This window comes from Oncorhynchus kisutch, linkage group LG9 (assembly GCF_002021735.2).
Source record: "Oncorhynchus kisutch isolate 150728-3 linkage group LG9, Okis_V2, whole genome shotgun sequence".
Taxonomy (NCBI): Eukaryota; Metazoa; Chordata; class Actinopteri; order Salmoniformes; family Salmonidae; genus Oncorhynchus; species Oncorhynchus kisutch.
In genome coordinates, this window is record NC_034182.2 from 28764587 (window position 1) to 28791953 (window position 27367).

The window sequence follows — 27367 nt, forward strand, 5'->3', positions numbered from 1 at the left end:
TGTGCCATTTGATATATATGTCACAGCTGACCTACTCATTCACTCGTATTCATACACGACATACAAGTGTTCCCGAACACACACGCACACAATGGTTTTCCCAAAACAATCTCTTCAACTGAACAGCCCGCAATCCCTACAAGTTGAACACTTCACCTTATCAACACATCTACATTGAAGCCCTATAAACCAGGGATCATCAACTAGATTGGGCCGCAGGCTGAGTTTTTCTTGAATGGCTGGTCAGGAACATAATTAAAAATCATTTGTAGACTGCAAATTGATCGCAAGAAGCCCAAACAGATATAATATTTGACTAAAACAATCATTTCAATCCTTGCTTACATTTGTATACGATCACATATCGCTCTCTATTATGCGTGGGAATTGTTTGAAACAGATTTCCAAAATTAAAATCCCTTGGAGCTGATTTGCTGGTGTTTTTACAGTCTTATGTAAAAAAAAAAAAAAAAAACATTTTGCTCAAATAAAATCACCCGCAGGCTGAAGTTGGTCCACGGGCCGCCAGTTATTGTCCTTCTCCTTAAGTACTTAACCAATGTCATATCTGTTTCTCACTATTCACTATAAACAACTTTATATCATATCAGCCATATATTAACGACAAGACCAACCAGAAAGTTCAAATGGTATTTTGCAAAAACATACTTATGTGACCCTCATAACACCACCAATGTCTTACTGTACTTAGAAGATAATGCATATAAAATTAGGTTCCAAACAGTGATACTCTTAAGTGCCTTTTTCTTGATTTTTTGTATATGTTCCCTCAAACCAACATAGGACAGCGGGCATCCTTTCAAGCTGCAAATTGCAATAACATGCACAATAACAAAGAGTGGTCCCACTCCCTATAGAATGTGTCTCAATTATTGACAGATATGTAATTTAGCTGTCAGACCAAGCATTGATAACTTTTTTTTCTTTTTCTACAGACAACCTTGTTGTTCATTTAGTCACGGGATGCTTTGTGAACATTCACAACCAAACATGCAATATGACATTACAAAATGAGAAAGTCAAATCTTGTTTGTTTCGATATGGAGGATATGGAGGGATTATAAGTTCTTGTTCTTAATTTTAAAGGAGAGCGAGGTTATTTTTTCTAATGGCCGACAGGATGGGTGGCATGGACAGGCGATGGAGAGGAAGGAGGGATGAGGGGATAGACAACGTCCTTCCTTGTCAGGACCAAGGATATCTACAGTTACATGGACTGTCTTGGGGATGTGTTGTCTGAAAGGATTTTCAAGGGGGATTTTAAAGTTTGAAATGAATAATTGGGTACTTTTGCCCTCTACCAGTGGGGGACAAAAAAAAGCTTTAATTGAATACATAAGGAGAGTTGTGTTGCCTGTATGAAGTTGTTTTATACTAGGAAACCATTTAAAACAAGGGAATGTATGATTTATTGATTGCATAATAAGTGAAGCAGTTCCACGATATGAGTCCCTTTGCATTTCTTTTATATTTTAATTAGAAATTGTGCACCAATATTGAATTTTAAAATCCTGTCATATTAAATGAAGTCCCCTTTAATATAGACCACATGGAATATTCAATACATATGATGTTTAATATGAATAAAGACTCACTACTAAAGTGCCAAAATTCTGTATTTTGACACATCCCTCTGTGCACACTAAATTCCAGGAGGATTTAACCCACTTAACTTTAAGTTATACCATCATTGTAAAGCCCTAGTTATTTTGTTGCTTTGACAAAGTCATTTCTGAAGATTATTATTTATTTCATGTGATTAGTGATTCATTTTAGGGAGAAAAAAAAACAACCTGTCCCTCATTTTAAGGTCACCCTGTTACGTGAACTGAACTCTCGTTTTAATATGGTGAGACTACTCGATTTTAGGTTGTTTAAAAAAAAAAGAAACAACTGAACATCTAATAATCAGATCATAGTGTGAAAGCAGGCTCTATACTTTTGCGCCATTTTCAGATTTTTTTTGTGGTGGAAAACCGAGTGGGTCAGGCATAACACGTCAACCCTGTTACCCATAGATGGAGAGGCTAGAAATGTTTTAACAATTGACATATTTAGTGAAACTTGTATTCAATTGCCCCATTTGCACACTTGCTTCCATTCCCTGTCACAAAGGGATTTATGGCTGATTTAAGATGTAAATTGTCAACACAGTCAACCCTGTTACTTTATTTGGCACTTAATAGCATTACTCTAGTCATTTTATTTAAACTCTTGACATAGGAAAACATGTATTTTTATTATGTTGAACTTGCTCTTCATGACAGAATGAAAAAATTGTGAAATAAAAATGGTTTTGTTTCCACCAAGTTACACTACCTAAAAGGGACTATTCATTCGAATGCTCTTTCTTGAAACGGATAAAAGGAAAGTTATTTTGTCTTTTCCCCTGGGACCAACAGTATGAATACTGATTCAATTATTTAAGGCCCTTAGTGAGACGCCACACACTGCAGTCTCAAAATATTTAGAGCCTTCCCCCTCACAGAACTAACGCTCATCTACAGATGAAGACTAATTTGACATTTTCTCACATTTCCAGTGAATGTGATTGATCTGCCGACCCCCAAAAAGTTAATTAAAGCATCCTCCACACGAGCTAACATGCATCAGCATTAGATCATAGCCATCAACACACAAGCACACGCACACAAGGCTCAGCGGTTGAGTAGTTGTGTCGATTCCAGACCTGTTTACTCATGACGGGGTCGTTTTGTGCAGCATGGCAGAGGCGGCAAGGGCCCGGGGCCCACTTATGAGCCAGTGTAATGACTCATTAATAAAGTGAATGGAGGCCAGAGTCCCTTTTTTCAGCACGTATCATTAACTCACCCACTTTGTAAAACGCCAGTCAAACTGACACGCGGCGAGGGCCATAGCTCTTCACTGCTACCCGAGAGAGATCTAAGAGGGGATCCAACCTCATGCATATCCATGGGGAGGAAGGAAGTGTCCCTTTAGTGGCGGCGGGCTGCGAGCGGTGATGAGACGAGCCTCACACCCCCTTGTCATTTTTCACTAGCACTCGGCCATCAATCACATCTGCGACTCCATGAATACAGGATTGGAGGCGGACATTTTCTTTTTTGTCGTACTGCTTTGAATGTATAACATGCAAAAACCAATAAAGCAAAGTAATAAGGAGAGAAGTGCCGAGTTTCAGAAACAATATATTTGATTTGGGGATATGTTACTGCTTCATATGAACTGTCAAATGCAACAGCCTACACAGCATGGACCATATTTTATGTACAGTACAACACTGGCATGACATTCACTGTCCAATCCAATGGCTCTTCACTATAAGCATCTTGACACACAGTACATGTAGCTACAGCTTGCACAACATTATATGACGCATGTCATGTCCTATTGGGTCATTACCACCATCACATAGGTGACCTTGGTCCTGTCATCAAGCATGGGAAAAGTTAAAACATCAGGAAAAGGGCAAAATGTTCAAGGGAAAGTTCACCCAAATTTGAAAATGACATTGGTTTCCTTAGCCTATAAGATGTCTATGGACAAGGTAAGACATCTATGCTGTATTTATTATTATTATTTTATTTTTTTACATGGCCACTATAACTGCAGCAGTCTCCATACCCACTCAGTTGAGAAAGTCAATCATTTGAAAAAAACAAACATGGTCATGACAAATACTCAAGTAATACTCAAGGCAAATATTAATACAACAAAAAAAATGAATGATTGCTTACCCACCTCATAGCTCATGTCAGGGTAAACTGATGGATGTGCACTCTCTTGTTCACCCACTTGTTATCCTCCATGTTCAGAGTAAATATTATACCAGCAGTGACACATTTCCATGTATTGTGTTCACGAAATAGCTATTGAAACAGAGCTCATACAACACCTTTATATGCAAGGCCTTGCTTTGCCTTTTGGAGTGATAGCAATGTAAAAACCAGAGAAAAACACAATCTTTGTGATAACTATGTGGTAAATCTTAATCAGTCATTTATTTGTTGGCAAACAAGTTTCACTTTTACAACAAATATTAGTTATGAGGTCATTCAACTTGGAAACCAATACAAAAATGAATAAATAAAAAAAAGCCATAACCATACTCACAATAAAAATGAATCTGTGCTACTGAATTCTTTACCTCCATTTTTCACTTTATTTTGTAGTTTGAACTAATAAATAAATAATCTGTTTCCCTTGAGGAAGAAAAGAAAATACATTTCCAGTTGTTTTTCTCACTAGAAACGTTCACTCTTCAAAAAAAGTAAATTTGCCGAGTGCTTATTGATATTCAGCGTGCTCTTTCTCTCCAGCCTCTTATAACTGATGCAGGCCAACTCATGGCTAACTTTTCAGACACTTGTAATTGTGTTCCTTCTATGGTGTGTGAACCATCACTCTCTTTGTATCTACACAGTGAAGATATAATCAAACTGTGAACTAAAAATGGCTTGGAAAACATTGGTGGTTGCATTGCTGGAGAGAGAAAAATCATGTATGGTAAGTGTTTTGTTCTGTGATTTTTTTTGGGGGGGGTTGTTATTTCATTTTGTTGCTTTGTTTTGTCGTTTCTTGAAAAAAAAATGCTCATACTGGTGTCAAGACCTGCACAACAGAAAGGAAATGCTCCTAACCAACTACATTTACAGAGACAAAGGGTTGGGTGGAACAAAAATCATACTATTATGTGCAACGCTAGTATCTGTACATTTACATAGAAATATCTCATAATTCTGTTATTTGTTTTTTTTCTCTCCCTCTTTCTCGACAATTGTTATTGTTACAGCAAAAGAAGGGGGAAAAAAAAGTCAAGAAGAAAAATGCTGTAAAGCACATGGGATTTAAAGAGGTCCTTCATGATATTGTTCAAAATCAGTTTAGTCGAACTTGCAGGAACACTTCAGCAAAAAGTGTGCTGCAATATCACTAGAGAGGAAGAAAAACCCTTAAAAAGCCATTATGGATACAGAAGTATAATAAAATAGTCTTTCTTGATTTGTTCTGATTTGAACTCTACACATCTACTAGTAGCAGAATGTTTTTTGTGGCTGTTTGTAGTTCCTTTGGACTGTCAAATCGCATTTCAGAGCACGAGATCCCACCGTCCAGAGTGCTCATCTCCCCTCACACTAAGGGGAAAACATCAATCCACACAGGGTTCGGGCATCTCAACCAAAAAACTTAAAGTGAAATGCACATCAATAGACTTCTCCAACATCCAACCCTGACTAGATGTATTATCCACAAAATATAACAGTTTCAATATTCTATCTGCGGTCAGTACTGGGACTGGCATCAGTTTCGATTACAGTCTTCAGGACACAGAGTAAAAAAAAAAGGCTACCACTGCCGACAATTGATCAGCACAAAGGGAACGCGTAGGGCGAAGTGGGGGGTGGGTCAGAAAAGAAGGGGAACCACGGCGAGAAGGGATTGGGGCGGATGGGTCAGGGGAGTTGGTTTTGTAGGCCTATAGGCTGGTGACCAGGTGCGAGGGCTCCTGGGGGGACTCTTCAGGGGACAGATCCTCCTTATTGGGGGGCACGATGAACCCATCACTGCTGCCCCTCCCTAGTTGGTAGTAGGAGTGCAGCTGGTTGCGTGAGCCCAGGTTAGGCATGCTCTTGTAGTAGACATCGTCCTGGCTGGCCTCGGGGCTCTTGCCCCCTTCCGGGTGGCCCTCTCCGGCATTTTTATCGGCGAGGATGGCGGTAGTGGTACCGGTGTCTGTGGTATCCGGTAGACCTGCCAGCACGGGCATGCTGGTGTAGAGGGAGTCCCTGGGATGGTGCAGGTGGTGGGGGTGGTGGCTGGGGGAAGTGGGCTCCACATCCAGGGTATGCTCGTTGGTGAGCAGGGGGAAGAAACTCTCGCTGTTCTCCTGCGGGATCCGCCGGCGGGACGAGGACGAGGTGGTGGTGGCCGAGGAGAAGGCTGGGTGGTGGTGGTGGGGGAGCGGAGGCTGATGTGGCGGGCCCTGGTTGTGGAGGTGGTTATGGTGGAGGTTGTCTACGGGTGGCAGCAATGGGGGTCTCTGGGGCAGAAGGGGGGCGTTGGACTCTTCCCGAATCAACTCCAGGCCCAGACCCTCATCATGGAGGTGCGGAGGGAAGGAAGAATGCTCATCCAAGTCCAACGCTACATTCATCCCCATCCCCCCCAGGCCAACATCCTTGCCTCCGTTGCTCATGTTGTTCACCAGCTTGTTCATGAGGTTGCGGTTTTGCTCGGCAGAGCGGTCATGGTTGTTCAGGTAGGAGGGGATGTAGTTAGACGTCAGCTCTTTCAGGATCTTCTTCTCCAGCGTAGTCTCCTTGTGGTTGTAGCCCCGGTCAATGATCTGGACGCAGTCGCTCATGTAGTCGGCGCTGGCAATGCTGTAGCCGTGGTTACCATTCAGTGGTAGAGTATCCATGACACTTGTATCCCGGGCATTGTTCAGGATTCCCTCTGGAGAAAAGAGAGGGATAGAGGGGAGAAGCTCATATGAGAGGGATGGAAGTAGCGGTTGCTCATTAGAATGGCTAAATGTCATCCGCTTGGACGTGTTCACGCACACATTAAGCCCGGCAAAACTCTGCTTTCTTTTAAATGTGAGGCGCAACCTTCAGGGTGGCACACAGATTGTGCTATTTAGTTGAACCGTTTCACTATAACTTTGTGTTGGGTAAATATGGTATGTCTACAAATGGCAGGATTCTCTAAATTATTTAACATAGTCAGTCGATTCTAGATATACTTACCTTTTTACACACACACACAAAACACAAAATCAGAGTAAAATGATATATTCAAATCGTACTTGTAATGCAATTACATTTCTGTCATGATTCTATATGTTCGGCTTGTGTTGTAGTTGGGAATAACATTGTCCAAAGATGAGAACACTTATACATGTGTGACAATCGACAACATGTAAAGCTTTATGCACATACACTCAACGACAACAAACCACAGCCATGCATTTCATTTTGAGAGCGAGATACACAACCTACATCTCTGGACCCCAGTCATATAGGCCCCGATTTAAAAGGTTCACTCAGCAATATGCCATAATCATCTAGTGCGGGGCAACTTCCTGCCTACAGCAAATCAACAAAAACGGCATTTAAATCCGCCACAATGTGGGCAATGGAGATGGTGCAAATTGGGAAGAGCCAATAGTAGCAGTCTTGATCGATTTGAATGTGGTTGTTGAGATCTGTAAGCATGATGTCATACTGCTGAGTCTACCTTTCAGAAAGCGTCATCTTAAATTGAGTTGGCTATGGAATAACGTAGAAAGACATAGAAAGAAAGTTCATGGTAAACTTACAGACTTTACAATGATAAATATACTGTAGACCATAGAGCAGGGTTTCCCTAACGCGGTCCTGGGGACCCAAATGGGTGCACATTTGAGCTTTTTGCCCCTAGCACTACACAGCAAATCATCACCAAGCTTTGATTATTTCAACCAGCTGTGGAGTGCTAGGGCAAAAAAACAAAACGTGCTCCCCTCAGGCGTCCCCAGGACCGCGTTTGGGAAACACTGCCATAGAGGGTACGGCGATGAGGGTAAACTTGACAATTATACATTAGGAAAGGACTTTCTGTTCTCTCATGCAGAGAAAGTTATGGATTCCCGATTGTAAAAATGTTTACGGAGACGTCAACATTCAGCCAGCCTCACACAAGGTCATCAGGCTAGTTTAAACGTGTCTAAAGTGAAGCCTCTCCCTCTACCTTTTTTTTGTTGCAGTTAAAATATTCATGTACAACGTAAAACTATGCTGGTGATGACCGAGTTCCAAGATTGGCCGACATCCGAGATGAATCCGATATCTGAGGACCACGAGCACGTCGGCTACTTTGGCCAATTTAATCTTAAATTATGGGATTACAATTATGTCAACCATAAGTGACAATGACATCTTATGATATCAAATGGATGCACCTTGGGCTGGTCATTTTGAAGAGCATATTAAGATCTTTCAAAGCATCTCCTTTGTGAATATAGTTGACGGATATTCTCCAGAAGAGGTGAATCATTTCGGAGGAACGTCTGACATTTTGAACAGTTCATGGAACATTGTTCCATGAACAATAGTATTCACACGTGAATTTAGATTGACTCTCACATTTCTATTTTGTCAGAGGAAGACCTGTGTTTTTGAAATTGGATTTCTACTTCCAAATAAGATGACTGTATTCTCATTCCCCTTCGTCAGCATAGAGTGAAAAGAAAGTAAAGCTAAGGTCAATTACATTTGGTAAGCAATGTTTAGTTTGACTCCCATACTTGTCTCTCTGTAGGGCACTTTTAGGGACAGCATGAGGAAAAGGAAAGACAAAGAAAAAACACAAGTAAGCATAACAGTGACAGGTAGAAGAGACGTGCACACAGGGTTGATGATGCTTCCAGAAATGACCTCCCGTGCGTCATGTCACCATGGATACTTGGTAAACCTTTCTAAGAAACTATGATCACAGTATATTCAAAGGGGGGGGGGGGAATGAGTTTACATATATGATGTATTAATCTTGCTATAACATGTTAGTGATCTCCATTGCCAACAAACACTTGAGCACATGCCCCTATCACTCGTAGATGTGTTTTGCATAGACGTTTGCATAGACGTTGTAGTGGCTGTTAAGATCAAACCAAAAAATGGATTACAGTTTCTGTTCTCGTGGCCCATAGACTACTTCCCAGGTGAGCAACCACCTGACCACAAGTTGTAAAATCCTAAACATCCCCTTTAACTTTACAGCTCAGGTGTTAAAAATAAAAAATCACACCTACAGAAACCTACATGTATTTCCTGTGGTAACATTTGGGCAAAACCGTTATATTCAACTGACATGCACCAAGTCACGATAGACTTGTAGAATGTGTAAGATATGAGCAAGAGTTTAACAAATGGATTAGTTCACATGCATCACTTTATTGATATTGTCATAATAATCCAGTGAGTACTATGTGAATACCACGATATGTAGTACTATTGAGTACTACTGTATGTAGTACTATTGAGTACTATTTTGGATTGGTTAAACTCATTCATACAGTATAGTCTCTGCTGGAGTTACCGATCTGATTAAATAAAATTGAGTCCCATTTTCAGATGTGACACATTTTGCCTGACACAAGTACTTTTAATATAATGGGCAGCTTTGGTAGAAGAATGTATTGTCGTGTCGTAGAGCCTTGATGTGTTTTTTTTGTTGGTTGTACAAACAGACTTCTTTACAGAGTTTGAGGCACATAAGTACCAATGCAATACTGGCCATTTACATCATTGAGAATGTTCTGTCGGATTATATATAAAGTCATAAACATTCAAACATTATAACATCATGTTGTCTTATTGGAACGGGGCCCAGAGGCAGAACAGTTATGTTGTTTATACTAGTTCATCAGTAGCTCAACTTTGTATTTTTTCATAGATTGGGAGGACTAACAGAAAGCTCATTTAACCAACTACCAGCAACACTTAGAAGTTAACAGACATAGGAATGTAGACGCACAGGACAACAGTGCAGCAAAACCTTAACAAGTGACTGGTGGTGTGTTCGGCTCCCAATAGGCGCACCGACGTCCCTTCCCAATTGTTTTGTGTTTGTCGCACCATTTCCCCACACTGAATTATGCATGCAGGCACATGAATAAGTTTGGAGTGTGACAAAATGATCCCCAAATGGGAAGCCACCATACACCCCCCCTCCCACCAAAAGCATCCAGCGGGGGGAGAAAAAAAACAAGAAAAGGTGATAAAGCATTTTTGTTGTTGTAGCAAACAAGTAAGCTCTAGCGACATTCTAGCGACATTTTTTTGAAGGAATGAAAAGAAGGCTAGCACACCTTGCGTGTTGTACATGCCCACTGACGGGTTGTTATAGACGGCCGAATCCCCGAGCAATGTGTTATAGGGATTGTTAGTGCCATGGGGACGGAGGAGAGCGTTAGTTATAAGATGGTTAGCCATAGCCCCTGGAGCAGCCAGATAGAGACATAGAGGGAGGGAGAGAGAGATGAGACATAGAGGGAGAAAGAAAAAAGAGAGACATGTCAGTCAGGCAGATGCAGCCGAGGCAATGGCAGCAATAAACATTCACACGATCATTAGGGCGAGTTGATAAACAGTTGGGCTACAGACGTGGCAAAGCTTGAAACAGGCTGACATGACCATGGTTTATCAAGACGGCAGCAGTGAGGTAGGTCATTAATGGGTTTTTTCTTTTTTCTTAATGGGATAAATGGACATTTAGCATTGTTAGCTTTGGTGTGCTCACATTCAAGACAGGATCAGCTGAGTGTGCAACAGTACAGTACGTTTAAGCATAGACCCATTCAAAGACATGACACTTCAGTAACGGACCTGAACACAACATGATCAAATCACCACTGTTGACAGATTAAGACATGTTAATACCAAAGTAGACCAGGTTTTTCTGCTTAAAGCTAATTTGATTTGAATACGCTATGAAAGCTTTTGGCAGGTACCATTTCAAGGTTACTGTATTACGTTGTGTAAATGTTCTAGATCTCCCATGCATTTTGTCCAGTGAAATTCTTTGCATTCAACTTTCCTGCAAAGAAACACCCTTAAATGAAACATCCTCATGGATGGTAGGCCCAGTTACAAAGCTCATTGTAGTCCCTTCGCACTATACCGGCTCTTTATGCTTGACTGCCTTTGAACATAAGCAGAGGTTTCTGATTCTATTTGTCCAAATGTCACCCCTGGACTATGTGGCAGTGACTGATGTCTTGGTCTGTGCGACTAATCTGCTCCCAGATCAATTCTAAATAAACTTTTTGACTTTGAGCAATGTGACTAACTGTAGCTAGAGAATAAGAATATTTATATGAAGGAGCAGGAGGGACTGTAGTTTTGATGTGGGTTGGATTCTGCACAGCCGTTAGTGAGGAACAACTGACTGACTTTTTTGGGGGGGGGAATTGCTTCATTTTGTGAAATATTGAGAGTTACGGTATCCAGTTGCGAACATATCTGCAATAAGCTACTGTTTATATGTTATGTTCGCAAACGCCTAAGAGTTTTCTCTCTTCAGATTCAGAGCACATATCCAGATCCTAACATGTGCTCTGTGACATGCCCGATTCGACTGTGCAGTGTACCAATACCAGAGTGCGTAAATATCTTCGGAAAACATCTTTCATCTGAGGTGGAAATGCACGCCAATTAGTTCTGCCGACGCAGTATCCTACACTGTTCTCTTGCAGTGCTCTGAATCTGTCAGAGTGAGGAAGAGAGAGAGGGAAAGAAAGAAAGCAGGGGAGATAAACCACTTCTCTAACGACATATGACTCTCGTTCTTTGACAAACAGTTTCGAGGAATGACTGTCTCAATTACACATCTGAAAACGAACCGCAACCAACTCTGAATGGAGAGGTATACGTAGGACTTAAGGAAATGGCAGGAGTTGGATGATGTATGACTAATTATGATAGCTAACGTTGAGGATTGAGCACAGCTCTGTTACGCATCCTGTACTAAGTGCATCACGCACTGCGCTAATGATGACATGTTGGGAATGGGCTAACACTTACAGTATGTGTTATGTGTTGTATGCTAATTGGCCAGCAAGGGCATGATGGGAACGATACGGAGGAGATATATCGGTGCTATTGTCTTACCACATTTATTAATGACTAGAACTATAATCTACATCAGGTTCCTGCTGGGTTTTTCTACTCCTCTGAGCGTACAGGGAACAAAAGAGCCGACATCATAATTGCCTGAAAGACAACCTTAAGCTTAAAACACATCTTTAAGTCCAGTTGAATATCAGTTATCCAGTTGAATAACTTCACGAAGATAGTTTCAACAGGCAATCTTCTTATGAATGCATCATTGCCAGAGTATCTTCAACTCCAACACGATCTATCCCAGTGGTCATTTCAATTAAAATGGTAAAAATGAAACAAACCAAAATCTTCTTAGCAAAGAGCAATTTCTCAAGCAAGAATTTTTCCTGGCCTGTCTGGGCGTGGTCTGAGTAGGGAGGGGAACACTAAAAACTTGCTGTTATTGGCAGAGAGGTTTGGAACTGTCTTTCTTATTGATCTGTAACTAATTTACCGCCTGGTGCATCCCACCAAATCAGGCTAAAATTTCAGACGGTCTTAGACAAAAAGGGCATGATTTCACAATTTTATTTTTATTCTGAGCGGTAGAGCTTGGCCTGCATTTTGACTGTGATCTCGGCAGAGAAAAGGTTGGTGACCATGTTGATGCACCGAAGCAAAATCATGATTTGCTCAAGCAAATTCCTTTTTTAGACATAATTTACATATGTTGTTTGATGTGTCAATTAACATGGACGTTTCCATTAGGTTATTGCTTCTGTTTGATATAATGACTATGTGCTCCTTTCTTGTTGCTGTTGGTTCTCTAATTACGAAGCCTTCCAAAAATACCAGCCTCTTTTGATATGATAAACAGCTCCTCCCCACCCCCAGGCTGCTCGCCCACTTGTGTCTGTGTTTGATAAATTGGACCATTTCCAAACCGTACCGATTGTGTAGCAATAATCGTGAATGTGGGGATAAATTAAACATGTGAGGCTATCAAGATGATTGCACGCTTCCCTCTCGAGAGGAGAGAAGTATGGAGTCAGCTGCAGTTATGTAGAGACTATGAGGCGGGGTACTGAATACCGATTCAAAAAGGACTAGCAGGGAGAGAGGCATGCTCATACACATCATTCCATAATAACATTGCTGAGAAGAGCAAGGGGGAGGTGGGATTCTATTCCCATCTGTTTGTGATGCTTTTGACGCTTCAGAAAATGATGCGTTATCCTGTGCCAGACGGAAAATGCATCCGGGCAGACTTTGTGTTTATTCGAACACTTCATACATCAGACCCGATGCGTTTCAACGCCTCAAGCGAAAACGTGTTAATTAATTTACTCCTCTCTCCCTGGTCTTCATGATAGATCTATGGCAGTGTCTTCTGGGCCTGTCCACCCCACCGCGCCCCAACCTTTTCTTTCTCTCTCTCTCTCTCTCTCTCTCTCTCTCTCTCTCGCTCTCTACCCCTCCCTCCCTCTGCTAAAAGCGAATGTCTTGGGATGGCGCTCGTTGCGGAGTGCCTAATTATTGAGACGGCCACACTTCCTTTCGCCGTCTAACATCAATCCGTCATCATAACTGGGCATTAGTGTCTGAGGGAAAGGGAGCGACGAGCAGATTTAGAGAGTGAGGTAGCGACATGGACTCAACCCCTCCATCAAGGGACCCCGCGACTGGAGAGGAGTCATCCCTGAGAAATGTCAGGGTGGTGGCATCATCATCTAGTGCAGATAGGATCTAGGAACCTATGATAGATGAGCACTTGACAAGTTATTCACTTGGACAGCCATCCAATATGCTATGATGTATTTCTTTATTCATTAAAAGGAGATCATTTTCACAATATAATGAAATTGGGAGATAAGCCTTTGTTGATGTTTATATATATATATATATTTAGGTGACAATTGTGTAAAATAAAACAATTACTATTACTTTCCTGGTTTCAAACTAGTTTGGTTGACAGTTCTCATGAAGATGTGTAGAACATTAACAAACATTGACATTTACTTTGGTTCTTGGTTCCATCAGGTGCAAAATTATCCCTTTTCGAATTAATTAAAAGTGTTGTCTTAATTTTATAAATTGACAAAAACGTTGACTGCATTGTCATATTTAAAAGCTTAGCTGTTTTACAAAAGTCAAGGTAATTTAGGAAGGTGTTGAGTGTCTTTTGAGGCCCTTTTATATTTCAAGTAGAAATTGTGCAAAAAATATTGGATTTTAAAAGCCCTTTAATATACAGTGGCTTGCAAAAGTATTCACCCCCCTTGGCATTTTTCCTATTTTGTTGCCTTACAACCTGGAATTAAAATATATTTTGGGGGGGGTTTGTATCTTTTGATTTACACAACATGACTACCACTTTGAAGATGGAAAATATGTTTTATTGTTCAACAAACAAGATAAAAGACAAAAAAAACAGGTGAACCTCCATCCCAGGCTCAAATCTCTGGAAGACTGAAACAGGTTTCCCTCAAGAATTTCCCTGTATTTAGCACCATCCAGCATCCCTTCAATTCTGACCAGTTTCCCAGTCCCTGCTGATGAAAAACATTCCCCACAGCATGATGCTGCCACCACCATGCTTCACTGTGGTGAAGATGTTCTCGGGATGATGAGAGGTGTTGGGTTTGTGCCAGACATAGCATTTTCCTTGATGGCATAAAAGCTCCATTTTAGTCTGACGAACACCAAACGTTTGCTTTTCTTTAAGCACTGGCTTTTTTCTGGCCACTTTTCCGCAAAGCCCAGCTCTGTGGAGTGTACAGCTTAAAGTGGTCCTATGGGCAGATACTCCAATCACCGCTGTGATTGGAGTATCAGTAGCTGTAATGCTCCTTCAGGGTTATCTTTGGTCTCTTTGTTGCCTTTCTGATTAATGCCCTCCTTACCTGGTCTGTGAGTTTTGGTGGGCGGCCCTCTCTTGGCAGGTTTCTTGTGGTACCATATTCTTTATATTTTTTAATAATGGATTTAATGGTGCTCTGTGGGATGTTCAAAGTTTTGGATATTGTTTTATAACCCAGCCCTGATTTGTACTTCTCCAAAACTTTGTCCCTGACCTGTTTGGAGAGTTCCTTGGTCTTCATTGTGCCGCTTTTTTAGTGGTGCCCCTTGCTTAGTGGTGTGGCAGACTCTGGGGCCTTTTAGAACAGGTGTATATATACTGAGATCATGTGGCAGATCATGTGACACTTAGATTGCACACAGGAGGACTTTATTTATGTAAAGTAATTATGTGACTTCTGAAGGTAATTGGTGGCACCTGATTTTATTTAGGGGATTCATAGCAAAGGGGGTGAATACATATGCACGCACCACTTTTCAGTTTTTTATCATTTTTAAAATCTTTTTACATTTAACTTCAGCAATTTGGAATTGTGTATGTCCATAATTGTGTATGTCCATAACATGAAATCCAAAAAAAAAAAAAATAAATTACAGGAAAAATGCTGTAAGGCACTGTAGACCACATGGACTATTCTATAAATCAGAAGATTTTTTTTTTTTTTAAATGAATGAAAGCATACTAAAGAGCCAAAATGCAGCATCTTCTGTGACTTCTAGAAAGATTTTAACCAACTTAACTTGGAGACATTTTGAGGTTTTCACCATCATTGTAAAGTCATTTCTGAAGAGTATAATTTATTTCATGTTATTATTGATTCATTTTAAGGTAAAAAACAACAACAACCTGTCCCTCATTTGAAGGTTACGTGAATTGAACTTATTTTAATATGGTGAGACTAATCTTAAAAAAACACACACAAAAACCAGTCAAATCAGCGTAAATCCAGGTGAGTTGGTTTTACTCTTTTCTGACATTTTCTGGTGTTTTGTGAAGGAAACCTGAGCGGGTCAAGCATAACACGTTAACCCTGTTATCCATAGGTAGACAGGCTAGAAATGTTTTAATAAATATTTTTTTGGGGGGTGAAGCTTGCATACAATTGTCCCTACCTGTTGCACACAAGCAGCGTCCATTGCCCATGTCACAAGGGGGTTTATGACTGATTTAAAATGAAATCGTCAACACGGTCAATCCTGTTACTTTATTTGGAATTGAATAGGCACTTACTATAGTCCTTTTTTAAATTTAACTTCTTGCGATGGTGTATCTTATTAAGTTGAACATGTCTATGACATAATGTAAAAAATGTGTGTAGTTACACTTCTCAAAAAAGGTACCTAATTGGTGGAATGACCCAGCTACTAATTTAATAAAGTGATTCATAATTATTTTAGAAACAACAGGACCCCTTATATACATAGTACAGGTCAAAGGTTTGGACACACCAACTGGTTTGTGCTTAGTGGGACTATCCAGGTGACTACCTCATAAAGCTGGTTGAGAGAACACCAAGAGTGCACAAAGCTGTCATCAAGGCAAAGGATGGCTATTTGAAGAATCCAAAATATATTTTGATTTGTTTAACACTTTTTTGGTTACTACATGCTTCCATGTGTTATTTCATAGATTTGATGTCTTCAGTATTATTTTACAACGTAGAAAATAGTCTAAATAAAGAAAAACCCTGGAATGGGTAGGTGTGTCCAAACTTTTGACTGGTACTGTACATATAAATATGAGAAGGTGAGTTGGAGACAAATACTTTTGTTCTGTGCACAAAACACAAAGTGGACACCTTTTCGTCCAGCAACCATGCCACGATCAAGTGTGAAAACCACCCACACTATGCTGACTTGATGGATAGCATATTTCACTGTCAGGACACTGGATGAGCATTTTGTCCCAGCACTAACACACCTGATTCAGACAATCACGGTCCAGACAGAAGACCATTATTCGTCAATCCAGACAAAAGAAAACGGCGTCTTTGTGCTGTGGCAGAACAAAAGCCAGCATATGCAATTCCTCCCTTCTTCCTTGACATCACACAACCCTGAAAACCTAAAAGTGAGGCTGGTGGGTTGCAGGGCCTTCAAGCATGCGTGGTGACTAACTGACTAATTATTATTACCTCGGTTCAACGACGCTGAGCTGTTGATGTCGCCGGTTATGAAAGATGACTCCGACTGTTTCCTGACTGTGTCGTTCCACATCCGACGGATCCGGCTCTGCAGAGGGGGAACAACACAACTAACACATCAGTGGGGTTTTGTAACGGTAATGTGAATCAGCGCTCAAAGACTAGATGGCCTCCAGTTAGAAAGTACAGCGCCTTTAGAAAGTCACATTTTGTGTCGTTGGATTTCATTGTCATTTTATGTCAACGATCTACACAACATACTCAAAGTAATGTCCAAGTGGAAGAAAAATTACCTCTTTATAAAAAAAAAAAGATGAATGAAAAATAAAACACTAATATACCTTGATTAGATAAGTAATTAATTTTTATTATTATTACTTTTCAATGTGTCATTTAGGTCATTATTGTAGAGTCAATACAATGTTGTTGATCCATCCTCAGTTTTCTCCCATCACAGCTATTGAACTCTATAGCTGTTTTAAAATCCCCAATGGTCTCATGGTAAAATCCCTGAACAGTTTCCTTCCTGGTCAGTTCAGAAGGATGACTCCATATTTGATGTGTCTGGGTGGTTTAATACATCATCCATAGCATAATTATTAACTAGACCATGCTTAAAGATATAGTCAATGTCAGATGTTGTTACCCATCTACCAATCACTGCCCTTCTTTGTGAGGCTTACGAAAAGCTCCCTGGTCTTTGTAGTTGAATCTGTGCTTGAAATTCAATTCTTGACTGATGGGGGGGGGAGAGAGGAAAAAAAATATTTCAACCCCTATTATTTCAGAGTCCATGTAACTTATTATGTGATTTGGCAAGCCAAATGTTACTTCTGAACTAATTTAGGCTTGCCTAAACCAAGGGGGTGAATACTTATGCAACAACTAAATTGTAGTTATTCAATTATTATTAATTTGTACAACAACAAAAAATACTGACATTATGGAGTATTTTGTGTAGATCAATGACAAAAAGCTACAACGATATCTATTTCAACTTTAAAAACGGAACAAAATGTGAAATAAGTTGAACATGTATACTTTCGATAGGCACTGTTTCGGGTGGGCGAAGCATTATACACTGGCCATATAAACACACACGTCACTCTATCCAAATCTCACTTTCACGCCTTCCAACTTTTATTTAGAGGGAGAGAGAACCCTACCATTGTAACCACCCAGAGCACACCTGTTTACGATGTACTTTGCTAATTACACGTTAATTTAAAAGTCTCAGAGTTGCTGATAAATTACAGCGTGTTTACGAGCGCTTCCGTTCACATGCGGTTCACGGGGAAAAAATAGGGGTAGTGGTAGGTTGTCAATGTGCTGCTGTATGTAATTCAAGGGTTATGGATGCTGAAATCAGTTTTCATCGTGACAGGGGCTGATGGTGTACTGTTGACTATTTGTACTGTGTACTGTTAACTATTAATTAACAATGTACTATTTGATCAAGTAAATACAATAAACATAATAAAATAAATTCTCTGGTCTACACCAGGAGGTAGAATCAAGAAACAAATAAATATCAGATATGCTTGTAATCAACAGAATACACTGACAGCTGAAAGAGTTGAGAAGAAAGGCGCCTCCTACCTGTGACCCTGTGGAATAGCGCCCTGGTGGGCGGGAGGCTGAGCTCTTCCCAGAGCCAATGGAACTCTCTACACTCTTGCCACTGCAGCAGTGGGTACGCAGACACTTTCCGTACTCCTTACGCACCTGTGAACCACACACACACACACACACACACACACACACACACACACACACACACACACACACACACACACACACACACACACACACACACACACACACACACACACACACATTCAGATGTAGTTAAATAAATACAATACTTTTGATTGTGAGATTGTGAGATTGTGAGTTAACAACTTCACTTTTTTATGATGGTACGGGCAGTGAAATTAGCCTGCTCCCCATCTGAAAGTGCTTTGACCAACTCTTCTTAGAAAGAGGAGCTAACTTGTATCAAGCTTCTCAGAGTAAGAGTGCTGATTTAGGATCGTTTTTTGCCTTGAGATCCCAATTAATACGATTCCCAGATCAGCACTCCTTCTCTGAGATACTTTCTGAATACGGGCACTGGACCACAAGGTTAGAGGGAAACGCGTACCTTCTTCTGGAGGACACAATGGAAGATGAAGATGAACATGCCCTGCAGGGAGTTAAAGATGGTGAAGAGGTAGGCCATGATGACCGTGCTCTCGTTGACGTACATCAGGCCGAAGGCCCAGGTCAAGCCCAGCAGACAGAGCAAAGCGATGGCCCCAATCACCCACGACCTGGAAACACAACGTCGAGACAATGTCAACATTCTGGACGTCCTCAGAACTGACACAGGAGTACCAAATGAACTCAATGACTTTTAAGTTGCGTGCCCTCACCTTTTGTTGGCTGTAATTTCTTAAAGAAATGAACGTGAATTATGCTCATCACCATACTTACAGCTGGTTAAACAATGAATTGACAGTACAGTCTGAAACTACGTAAATATGTCATTGTCCCATGAAGCTAAAGGTGGAAATGCACAAAGTGTAAAGGTTTTGTTGAAGCTCAATAATAAAGTTCTTCGTCTGGTTCTACATTTCGAGACCAGATGCAGGAAGTGGTGACTGTTCTTAGACTTCCCACTTAGCATTCTGTCAGTAGTACACAACTCAGAAGGAACATCGTGACTAGGTGTTCACTGAAGCACAACGCAAAGAAAGATTTCAAAGCAAACTTTCAGGTTGAAAAAGTACATATTGCAAGAATTAGTTTCCAGACTTCCCCCAATCTATTTGCAACCTTGGTCTGTGAACATAGTGATGAATAATAAAGACAAACACAGGTGGAAATAAAATGTCCACCAGACAGACAAAAGTTCTGGACGAAGGAGGGAGGGAGGAGAGAAATGAAGTGGAAAATCGACAGAGGAAACAAATCGACTCGAGATAAAATAAAAAAGGAGTGAAATTGAATTTAATCTTGTTTTTGTCTTTTGTTATCGTCTGCTCCTAGGGGACACCTAGGATTTTCTCTCGCTCGCCTTCTTTCATGTGTTGCATCCATTACGTGTTTGAAAAGTAACAGACCAATAGACCATAGAAATAGTCTTTAAAAAACTTGAAAATGAGAGACACACTATTATTATCATCTCAGGAGTAGTAGCAGTAGAAAACTCTAGTCAAGGTAACTCTCCAAAATCAAATGAGTACTTGGTGTATAATGAATGTGTAAATAATAGGCGATACAGCCTGTATGACCTCAGGGCTAGCATATAAGGCATAATCACTGGAAGGCAAATTGCATATGAACACATGTGAACACAGTATTTTGAATGTGGTGCCCGAGGGTTGTGCCAAAGGCCTTGACAGATAATTAGGCTCTGAATACTTGTGCTAGTATAATCAGAAATACCTGTGCATTCAAAATCAAGGAATTTATGAAAACATAATTACTTTCTTCAAAGCTTAAATTGCACAGTACATGACTGCGTCCCTCGTGACGAACCGGGAAATTTGGTTCTGGGTTCGGAGATGACTTCCAAGAGAAGTGCGCCTACTGTAGAGAATATTGATGTGTGGTACTATGTCTGTATGCATTCCCTACGACTTCACCCGAGAGCGTCACTTAACAGTTAGTAAAGGCAGGAGGTGATATCAACATTGCTCATTACTTTGCCGTGAGAAAATGAATGGCTAATGAACAGTGTGTCATAAATATGATGGTCCATTTTACTTACTTGATCTCAGGTTCGTAATCCTCATAGCTGACCGGAATAATCAAAATAAATGAAAAACATCAAATTAAATCAATAATCAAACAAAACACCAAAGCAAATATGAAAAGAAAAATGATTTTGAAAGCTACATGCTTACATTTACACACGTTGCCAAAAGTATGTGGACACCTTGGTTGTCGAACATCTTATTCAAAATTATGGACATTAATATGGAGTTGTTCCCCCTTTGTAACAGCCTCCACTCTTCTGGGAAGGCTTTCCACTAGATGTTGGAACATTACTGCGGGGACTTGCTTCCATTCAGCCACAAGAGCATTAGTGCGGTCAGGCACTGATGTTGGGCGATTAGGCCTGGCTCGCAGTCGGCGTTCCAATTCATCCCAAAGGTGTTAGATGGGGTTGAGGTCAAGGCTCTGCGCAGGCCAGTCAAGTTCTTCCACACCGATCTCAACAACCAATTCTGTATGGACCTCGCTTTGTGCACGGGGGCATTGTTATCCTGAAACAGGAAAGGGCCATCCCCAAACTGTTGCCACAAAGTTGGAAGCACATAATAGTCTAGAATCTTGTTGTATGCTGTAGCGTTAAGATTTCCCTTCACTGAAACTAAGGGGTCTAGACCGAACCATGAAAAACAACCCCAGACCATTATTCCTCCTCCATCAAACTATACAGTTGGCACTGTGCATTCAGGCAGGTAGCATTCTTCCTGGCATCCGCCAAACCCAGATTCATCCGTCAGACTGCCAGATGGTGAAGAGTGATTCTTCACTCCAGAGCACGCATTTCCACTGCTCCAGAGTCCAATGGCAGCGAGCTTTACACCAATTCAGCCGACGCTTGGTATTGCTCATGGTGATATTTGGTGAAATTGATATTGTGTGATATTTCATGAAATTCCCAACGAACAGTTATAGCGCTGACTTTGCTTCCAGAGGCAGTTTGGAACTCGGTAGTGAGTGTTGAAACCGAGGACAGTCGATTTTTACGCGCTACGAGCTTCAGCGGTCCCATTCTGTGAGCTTGAGTGGCCTACCAGCTCTAGCTCTTGTCTATGGAGAACGCATGGCTGTGTGCTCAATTTTATACACCTGTCAGCAACAGGTGTGGCTGAAATAGCCAAATCCACTAATTTGAAGGGGTGTCCACATACCTTTGCATATATAGTGTAGTTAAAGGAGAGAGCTCAGGGGGACTACCACAGACACAAACAAACACAAACAGGAAAAAAAAATGGCTGATCAAATAAAACACTATACTGATTACATCCAACGTATCTCCAGCCAGAATCCTCTTAATCTCACTCGTATTTTGTGAGTGAGTTGCAGGTGCTAAACCTAATTATCTCGGGCGTTTCCACTCCTCAATAAATACAGGTGGGTGTCGGACTCAATCGTAATAAATGGTCAAGGTGCGATGGCAAAAATAAATGTATGAAATTACTGGGGCCAACCATTAAACATAATTTTCCCAGTTCTATCTTAATGACCTGTTGGGGGAGGAACTTCATCAAGCTGGTTTACCCCTAGATGGTCAGAGAGACGAGGGTGCAGAAAAAAAAAGAGAAAAAAAAGAGGGAAATATTGACCTGGAACTATGGACATTTTGAAAAGGGATGGACGACTCAAACAGTGGAAATTGGATAGAGATGCCAGAGGACATAATAAAAGTAGTAGGGAGGACATGAACAGGACATAAATAGAATATTTATCATATCTTTCCTGGTTTGTATATTTCAACGTAATGAGTACTGGATCTGGACACCGTTGCTTTTCACATCTGCAACTAAGAATTGATGATGATTGTCATTTTCCCGTGAGGGCTGTCTTGGAAGAACATGGTTCAAGGAAGTAAATATCCCCAACAACCAGTATGTCTTCCTGCTTTCACTCTGGAAAAGTTCCAAATATGTACTTTATATGAAGCCTTTCTGCATTGTTATTCAAACGTGCATAATTTATTCCTGCATTTGATTATTTATTTATTTAAGTTGAGAAACTCTCCTAATTAATCCCGTACCACTTTCAGTCCTACAGACCTGGGCCCATTGCCAAAATAGCTTAAGTAGCTCCCGCTGAGCCAGTGAATACCCTCGCAATGATGCCACTCGAGTGACACGCTCAATGGTTCCACCGCAGCAAAAAGAGCACTTGTGCGCATTCACCGGAAAACGAGGGAAAAGCGTTCATTGTGTTAATAGTCGGGTATAAATATCAAAAATGAAAAGAAGCTGAGGAGTAAAGTGTTCTAATACAACAACCACATTAAATTGGCACCAATTTCCTTTTTTAGAAAAGAGACAAAAGAGCCAATTCTGAGAGGTGATATGCATTTCAAAGCTGATCGCAATTGGTCAATTGAGTCGCCTTTCACCTCGGCATAAAAGAGTCTCATTGGCGAGTTGAAAGGAAAGAAGAAATGCTGTGATCTACTCAGCGGGATGCTAATTGTTTAACTAAAGCCACGCATCTGAAAAATGTTAATTACCTGAAATTGCTTACTTCAGATATAAATTTAGAGCATTTGATGCAGGAACAGGATCATTTTTAAAGCAACGATTCCATCTTAATTTGCATATTCTTTCAGGGTCTATTGTAGGGGGATTCCTCAACATTTAACGAACTCCTCAATTTATTTGCCATGAGGCATATACAGTACATCTACTCCCTGTGCTTTAAACAGTCATGAAAGAGTCGTGTCATGAAAAAGCGCACATTTCTCAGCATCTTGTGGACTGCAGTCATGAACGCTCAGCCATTTCCCAGACATAGGGTTCGACAAAGTTCAGTAAAAGTTTGAGTCAGAGAGGAGAACGAAATCCAATTTGTGCCAAAGGAACAACGAAGCTAAATCTTAGAGTACCAATACCAGTGGGGGCGAAAATACAACGGGTTACGCCAACACAGCACACCACAAACAGATGAGGAATTGCTAAGCTACTGCCACATGGGAAAGAGTACTATGTTTAAAGGGAAGGGTAATGGGGTCCACACGCAATACAGTATATGTGAAGACATAATAGTGCAGTCCTCTGTAGAAATACGTTACATCTTACCAGTGCCATTCCACAATAATGATTCCATCATAATAACGATAGCTACCAAGAGGAAGAAAATATGAAAGAAAAAGAATAAGGGGTTAAAAACAAAAACAAAAATGATTCAATAAGACAGAAAGGGTACCATGCAGTAGTAATCAAAAGAAAAGAAAGTGAGAGAGTGAGAGAGTGTGAGTGAGTGAGTGAGTGAGTGAGCATGGAACATTCATTGCAAAACAAAGCAACGTGATGAAATGAATGAAGTTTAACATCAAAATATAAAGAGCACAAAATATAAGAGAAAGATCCTACTTAATTACCAACTAGCAGGAGTCGAGACTTAAAAATACAAAAATATCTCCATCAGTTTTACATTGTTAGTAGCAGACCACGTTGTTAGTACCAGACCACGTTGTTAGTACCAGACCACGTTGTTAGTAGCAGCCCACGTTGTTAGTAGCAGCCCACGTTGTTAGTAGCAGACCACGTTGTTAGTAGCAGACCACGTTGTTAGTAGCAGACCACGTTGTTAGTAGCAGCCCACGTTGTTAGTAGCAGCAAACAATGTTAGTAGCAGACCACGTTGTTAGTAGCAGCAAACATTGTTAGTAGCAGACCACGTTGTTAGTAGCAGCCCACGTTGTTAGTAGCAGCAAACAATGTTAGTAGCAGCCCACGTTGTTAGTAGCAGCCCACGTTGTTAGTAGCAGCAAACAATGTTAGTAGCAGCCCACGTTGTTAGTAGCAGCCCACGTTGTTAGTAGCAGCCCACGTTGTTAGTAGCAGCCTAAATCGTATCGAACCTGATGATTTGGAACTGATGTGCTACAGTCCATTCAAAAGTAACCAAGAGTGTAGCCATTTTTTGACAAACTGTCAGGGCAGTGGGGAAGCATTGGACACACTGACCATGTCTGCATCCCAAATCCCCTTTATAGTGCACTACTTTTGCCCAGGGCTCATAAGGCTCTGCGCAATAATAGGGTGCTATTTGGGACGTAGTCCTGGTGAATGAGATACATAAATCTAGAGGTAGGTCTATCAGACGCCAGAGCTGGGAGAGAAGGGGTCGTGACATTTATGGTGTGGTCTGAGAGACAGTCCGCAGGTGAGGTTTCTGATTGGCCAAGGTAGACTAGTGTGATAAATCCTATGATGCAGAGAACAAACGCAAGTCAATATTCTCTCCACAGACAAACAAGGCAATGCATCTAAAAGGAACCATCTATAACTCAGTCACAGTATTCTTAGACGAAATCGTAACACTTGCTTGATAAACGGCTAGGGGGAGTTCAAAAATCTTGTCTTTACTAAACTTTAAAATGTAACTTTAAAAACACTCAGTTGGTGATGATTATCTACTCAATAACCCGTTAGGTTCAAAATCAGGTCACAGTATCAACAGCTGTTGTCAAACGTGTTAGCACTAAGATGGTTGACCTACTGTACAAGAAAACAGTGCATTCGGAAAGTATTCAAACCTCTTGCCTTTTCCCACATTTTGTTACGTTACAGCCTTATTCTATAATTGATTAAATATTTACATTTTTGTATCAATCTACACATAATACGCCATATTGACAAAGCGAAAACAGTTGTTTATTAAAGTTTTTGCAAATATTTTAATTCATTTTCTTACATAAGTATTCAGACCCTTTGCTATGAGTTTTGAATCATGTTTCCATTGATCATCCTTGAGATGTTCCTACAACTTGATTGGAGTCAACCAGTGGTAAATTTAATTGATTGGACATGATTTGGAAAGACACACACCTTTCTATATAAGTTCCCACAGTTGACAGTGCATGTCAGAGAAAAAAAAACAACCCATGAGGTCGAAGGAATTGTCCGTAGAGCTCCGAGACAGGATTGTGTCAAGTAAAGGGTCTGAATACTTATGTTAATGTGATAATTCCGTTTTTCTTGAAACCCGTTTTTGCTTTGTCATTATGGGGTATTGTGTGTAGATTGATGAGGTAAAAAAACAATTAATTTTATAATCAGGCTGTAACATAGGCTCTCAATAATCCTGCAACAAGAGGAAATGTGAATTATTATGTGGATTATAATATTGGACATTTTTGTAGGGGTGCTACTTTTTTTGGAAAAATCAGTGGAAGTGGAAATTACAAACTACAGAAGCCCTTTTAAATCTCAAACACACTAAAAGTGTAATAAGGAGAGTACTCCTGCAACAGGGTGCTCACATTAAGATCCTAGAATGAAACAAAAGCAAGCTAAACTGATGGTCATTCTTGCTGTAATAAGAGTCCATAGTCCTGCACGACAGTATTCATGGCCCATTATTACATATAATCATACTTACTAACCTGGTTTTAACGGGTTGTTATTGAGTTGCGGATGTATGCACAGCTCTGGGCTTTAAACTCTGTCACACCAACATGTCTCAGACTGCTATCAATGGTATCCAACAGATTACTATTGATTCTGATACAGGCGGTCCTGTCCAGTCGAGTGTTTACCCAGCTCTCCCATCAGCTCGGGATTACAATTTAGACAGGGATGTCACTCGGAGTTCACAGAGCAGGCATCCTCTGGAAAACTGGCCTCAACACCTGCTAGAATGTGAACTATATAATGTGTGTGTGTGTGTGTGTGCGCATAGGAATAAAGCGAGAAAGAGTTTGAGTGTGTGGCGGGTTGTGTAAAGTATGTGTGTATGTGCACACTTGCTGAGAGTACAAGGCCAGCAGATGCTCACTCCACTCTGACAAAAGCAGTGACAAGACGCTTGAGATGGTACCACTAGTATCACCGCCTTAAAACACACCGATGCCACCAGTGTCTTCAAACAGGAGGACAGGTAAAACATAGAAAACTACTGGAGGATTTAGGACTGGTAGAGGCAGAGAAATGACTTTAGCCTTCATGGTATTGACACGGCTCCTAGAGGAGAAAAGGCCCCACTGTGTCATTATGCACTAATGTTAAAAGACACGACCAACAAATTACCTTGAATTACACCACATAATGAACACATAACACCAGCAAAGATGGGCATAAAACACAGATATGATTCAAATTTAAATGAACTAAGTCTAGGAATGACCAAACCTTCAACATTCTATCCAATTGTTATTTCGGTGATATCACAATAGATGGTTATTTTGTTTCCCAAAGCACAGTGAGTCACAAGTCATAGGCTGTTCTCTCTGCTACTGCATGGTAAGCGGTACCGGAGCGCCAAGTCTAGGTCCAAAAAGCTCCCTAACAGCTTCTACCCCCAAGCCATAAGACTGCTGAACAATTAATCAAATGGCCACCTGGACTATTTGCATTGACAACCCCCTTGTTTTTACACTGCTGCTACTCACTGTTTATTATCTAGACGTAGTCACTTTAGCCCTACCTACATGTACAAATTACCTTGATTAACCTGTGCCCCCGCACATAGACTCTGTATTGGTACCCCCTGTATATAGCCTTGTTATTTTATTGTGTTACTTTAGTTAATTTTGTAAATATTTTCTTAACTATTTCTTGAACTGCATTGTTGTTTAAGGGCTTGTAAGTAAGCATTTCACTGTAAGGTCTACCTGTTATGTTACAAATAACATTTTATATTAAAACACATTTATTTATACTTATTAATTGTCACTCATAAATTGCCACGCCAATGAATCTTTTACTGCGGTGCGCTCAATCACAGCCACACAGAGTGTTTCTTGGTAGTCTTACACAAATCTACTTTGAAACAAAAGTATACACCTCACACACATGGTTATGGGCTTAATAAGGAGACACCTGTATCATGTCAGATATAGAGTTGAAATCTATTCCATTGAGTTTGCATCCCAATATTACACTTTTTATGCATCACAGACTGAAATATAACAAAATCTTTTGACATAGAAACACCACATTTTCAGGGTTTGAAAAAAATGATTCATTATGAAAAAACATGAAAAACATTCCACCCTTGAGGCCAAGAGAGGGTGAATTTGGTCAATTGACTGCAGGGAAGGGC

At 40.6% G+C, this 27367-nt stretch overlaps 1 protein-coding gene across 16 annotated transcripts in view; it reads right to left on the reverse strand.

The window, feature by feature from the left end:
* Nucleotides 1–3173: 3173 nt before the first annotated feature.
* The window catches only part of LOC109897029 (adhesion G protein-coupled receptor L3), a 303186-nt gene continuing 278992 nt past the window's right edge, over nucleotides 3174–27367 (reverse strand). For 6 of the 16 annotated variants that reach the window (XM_031832350.1, XM_031832349.1, XM_031832346.1 and 3 more), the window contains 4 exons: nucleotides 18732–18900; nucleotides 18188–18313; nucleotides 16580–16676; nucleotides 3174–6459 (listed from right to left, as the gene is read on the reverse strand). In XM_031832350.1, coding sequence (XP_031688210.1) covers nucleotides 5480–6459; nucleotides 16580–16676; nucleotides 18188–18313; nucleotides 18732–18900 — 1372 coding nt within the window. In that variant the 3' untranslated portion in view covers nucleotides 3174–5479. Of the gene's footprint in view, nucleotides 6460–8256; nucleotides 8309–9853; nucleotides 9983–16579; nucleotides 16677–18187; nucleotides 18314–18731; nucleotides 18901–27367 lie in introns of all 16 variants that reach the window. The other 10 variants (XM_020491529.2, XM_020491527.2, XM_031832342.1 and 7 more) reach the window with 4 other exon arrangements.